Genomic DNA, 2,577 nt, shown 5'->3' with positions numbered 1-2,577 from the left:
TGGGATGGAGCTATGAACCCCACAGCCCCTGAGCTCCCATTTGCTGCTCCTCACCCCTCCCTCCCTACACCAACACTGCCCCGGCTGAGCCGTGCCCAGCGCTGCCATGGACAGGGCAGGGACAGGGAATGGCTGCCCGGGGGTGACCCTGCTGTCACTGTGTGCCCCGAGCACACACTGCCAGGGATGCTGCCCAGAGCAGAATGAGTCAATAGCTCGCAGTCACTAAACACATCCTCCAAACCCCGTTAGCTCAGCTGAGGAACCTTTCATTGCCACTGCTGCTGTGAGCTCAGGGGAGGTGCTCAGCCTGGACACACCTCAGACACTCAGCTGAGGGACAAAGGGCTCAGGGACCACTGGGCCTCCAGAGGAAAGGCTGCCAGGGCATTTGAACCCATTATAAAAAGACTGTAGACTTATTTCTTGTGTGACAATTCATCAGTGAAAAGGCTTTCTACTAAAGCAGGCTCACACGTGCTAAAGTCTTGTTCTGCAATTTCTTAAATGCTGGACTTGGAGTAAATCAGGATGATAGAATTCATCCTTGTTTCTTCTTGTAGCCCATTGTTTCTTCTTGTAGCCCACTCCACCAGGTGTAGACGGAGAGCACAGAGTGAGTAACCACAAGGTGTTGCTCAGCAGTGTGAGAACAGCCCAGAGATGCTGGAGAGGTGACAGCAGTGACTTGCTGCCAGCMCAGGGGAAGGAGGGGTGGAGAGCTGCTCTGGAATCCAGCTATGCTTCACTCCTGAGAGTTCAGGGATGCAGGAAGGCAGGGAGGAGTCACAAACTCGTTGTGTGCATTTCTCAGGGCASAGTTATTGCACTGAACACGAGGTGCTGGGCTGTTTCCCTGCTATGAAAATCCCTTGGATGGAATTTACAACCAGCTCTGTAACTGGAGTGTCACCAGCCAGCCCTGGCACCACGAGCACCTCAACASCGAGAGGAGGAGCAGCAGGGAGGCAGAGCTGGCTCAGCAGTGGCTTTTTCTCAGTTTTGGAGCCAGGGCACCACTGACAGCCCARCACAAGCCAGCAGGAGTCTCACTGGCAGCTCAGTGAGCACGTCACAGCTGCTGATCAAAAATAAACAGGGATTACAGTCCATTAACTGGAACACCAGACCTGCACATCCTTGCCTATTGTACAGGTAGGTTTTAGGTCAATCCTAGCAAAGAGGCTTAGTTACACGTACACACATCCACAGGACATTTCTCACCTGAGGTGAGTCCYGGGTGAGCAGGGAAGTGTCACTTGGCCTGAGTTCAATGTTTTGGGCAAAGCTGGTGAGCGAGTTTGAGGTTCCTGCTGCAGCACCTCTTCAGAGCTGACCACAGAGGTGTTCTGGCACCAGCACAGGCACKGGAACTCAACTAACTCGTTTGGCAAAAGCCTGAAGTTGTTAACAAATATTTTGATTTTCATCAAAGAAACCCTGCAATACTCAAGGTTTTAATCTCGTTCTCTTCCACTTAGGCAATTTTTAAATAATATACTATATTATTCCTCTGTCAGTCCCCCTACGATTATTATTGATTTTTGTTGTTGTTTTTTTTTTTACAACTCTAATTTTGCCTCGGGTCCTCTAAAGATTTCCTGTCTTTCTTTGAACACAAAATCTAGTCAAATCAGACTAGAAAAAATGAGAACTCAGAGAGACACATGAAAATGTGAGCTGTGATTAGAAGTAAAATCACTGTCAGTACATTCACACAGAACAGATTTTGATTACTACAGCAAGGAAACATTCTAAAAGCTTGATTTAACTTCTGAGCAGATGCAAATACACATTAGATGAAGTCTTGATTCTTGTAATATCCAGTAAGCACACAAGCAGGATGGTGTTTGTCGAATAAAGTGTTTAAATTTCAGTTCTATCCTCTACCACTTTCGTGATAAATCAGCAGCTCGTACCTTCACACAGACCCACAAAGCTCTGAACAGCCCTCAAACCCCGAGGCAGGTCACCAGAGCATCACAAAGAAAAGTTTCAGCCCCCCAGGTCCCACTTCCCCAGCGYGCTGCGCTCTGCCCAGTTACAGAGCGCGTCCGGGAAAAAAGAACGGGGATTTTCGTAGGCTCAGCATGAGGAAGAAGAAAGGGGATTTTCACAGGTTTCATTTCAGGATCAAGGCACTTAAAGCACTCTTTTAAGAGCACACACAATARCCTGTGAAAAATTCACCTTGCTCCCACCTCCCCTTTACCCCCGCGCCGCGCTTTAGGGCGAGGAGCAGCGATCACCCCGCACCCCMCGGGAATGCTCCGTACCTGCTGAGCAGCTGGGCACAGCTGGCTGCCCGAGAGGGTGCCAGCACCACCCGGGACCTGGCCATCCCGCTCCGGGCCATCCTGGAGCCACACGAGCCGCGCTTGTCCATGTCCAGCCGGGGAGAGCAGTGACSGTCAGTCCATCCACGGCCGGGAACGCAGAGCTCCTTGTCACCCCCGAGGTGACCGCAGGAGCATCCTCCCCTCCGTGCCCGTGTGCCCGGCCTCAGCAGGGATAGGAAAACCAGCAGAGCCCTCGGGGCAGCGGTGCCCGAGGCTGAGCACAGCTCGGAGCCGGCAC

The 2,577-nt window shown here is 51.5% G+C and overlaps 1 protein-coding gene across 1 annotated transcript in view; it reads right to left on the bottom strand.

Annotated features, from left to right (window-relative positions):
• Positions 1 to 2,470, bottom strand: part of ARHGAP40 (Rho GTPase activating protein 40) — a 23,210-nt gene extending 20,740 nt beyond the window's left edge. The window contains exon 1 of the mRNA XM_057377995.1: positions 2,277 to 2,470. Coding sequence (XP_057233978.1) covers positions 2,277 to 2,386 — 110 coding nt within the window. The 5' untranslated portion in view covers positions 2,387 to 2,470. The remainder of the gene's footprint in view (positions 1 to 2,276) is intronic.
• Between the last annotated feature and the right edge of the window lie 107 nt (positions 2,471 to 2,577).

The sequence above is a fragment of the Malurus melanocephalus genome, unplaced genomic scaffold, assembly GCF_030028575.1.
Source record: "Malurus melanocephalus ecotype Western Australia unplaced genomic scaffold, MMel_1.1 scaffold_338, whole genome shotgun sequence".
Taxonomy (NCBI): Eukaryota; Metazoa; Chordata; class Aves; order Passeriformes; family Maluridae; genus Malurus; species Malurus melanocephalus.
Note: the sequence above shows the minus strand (reverse complement) of the source record. Positions and strands in the feature narration are given on the sequence as shown.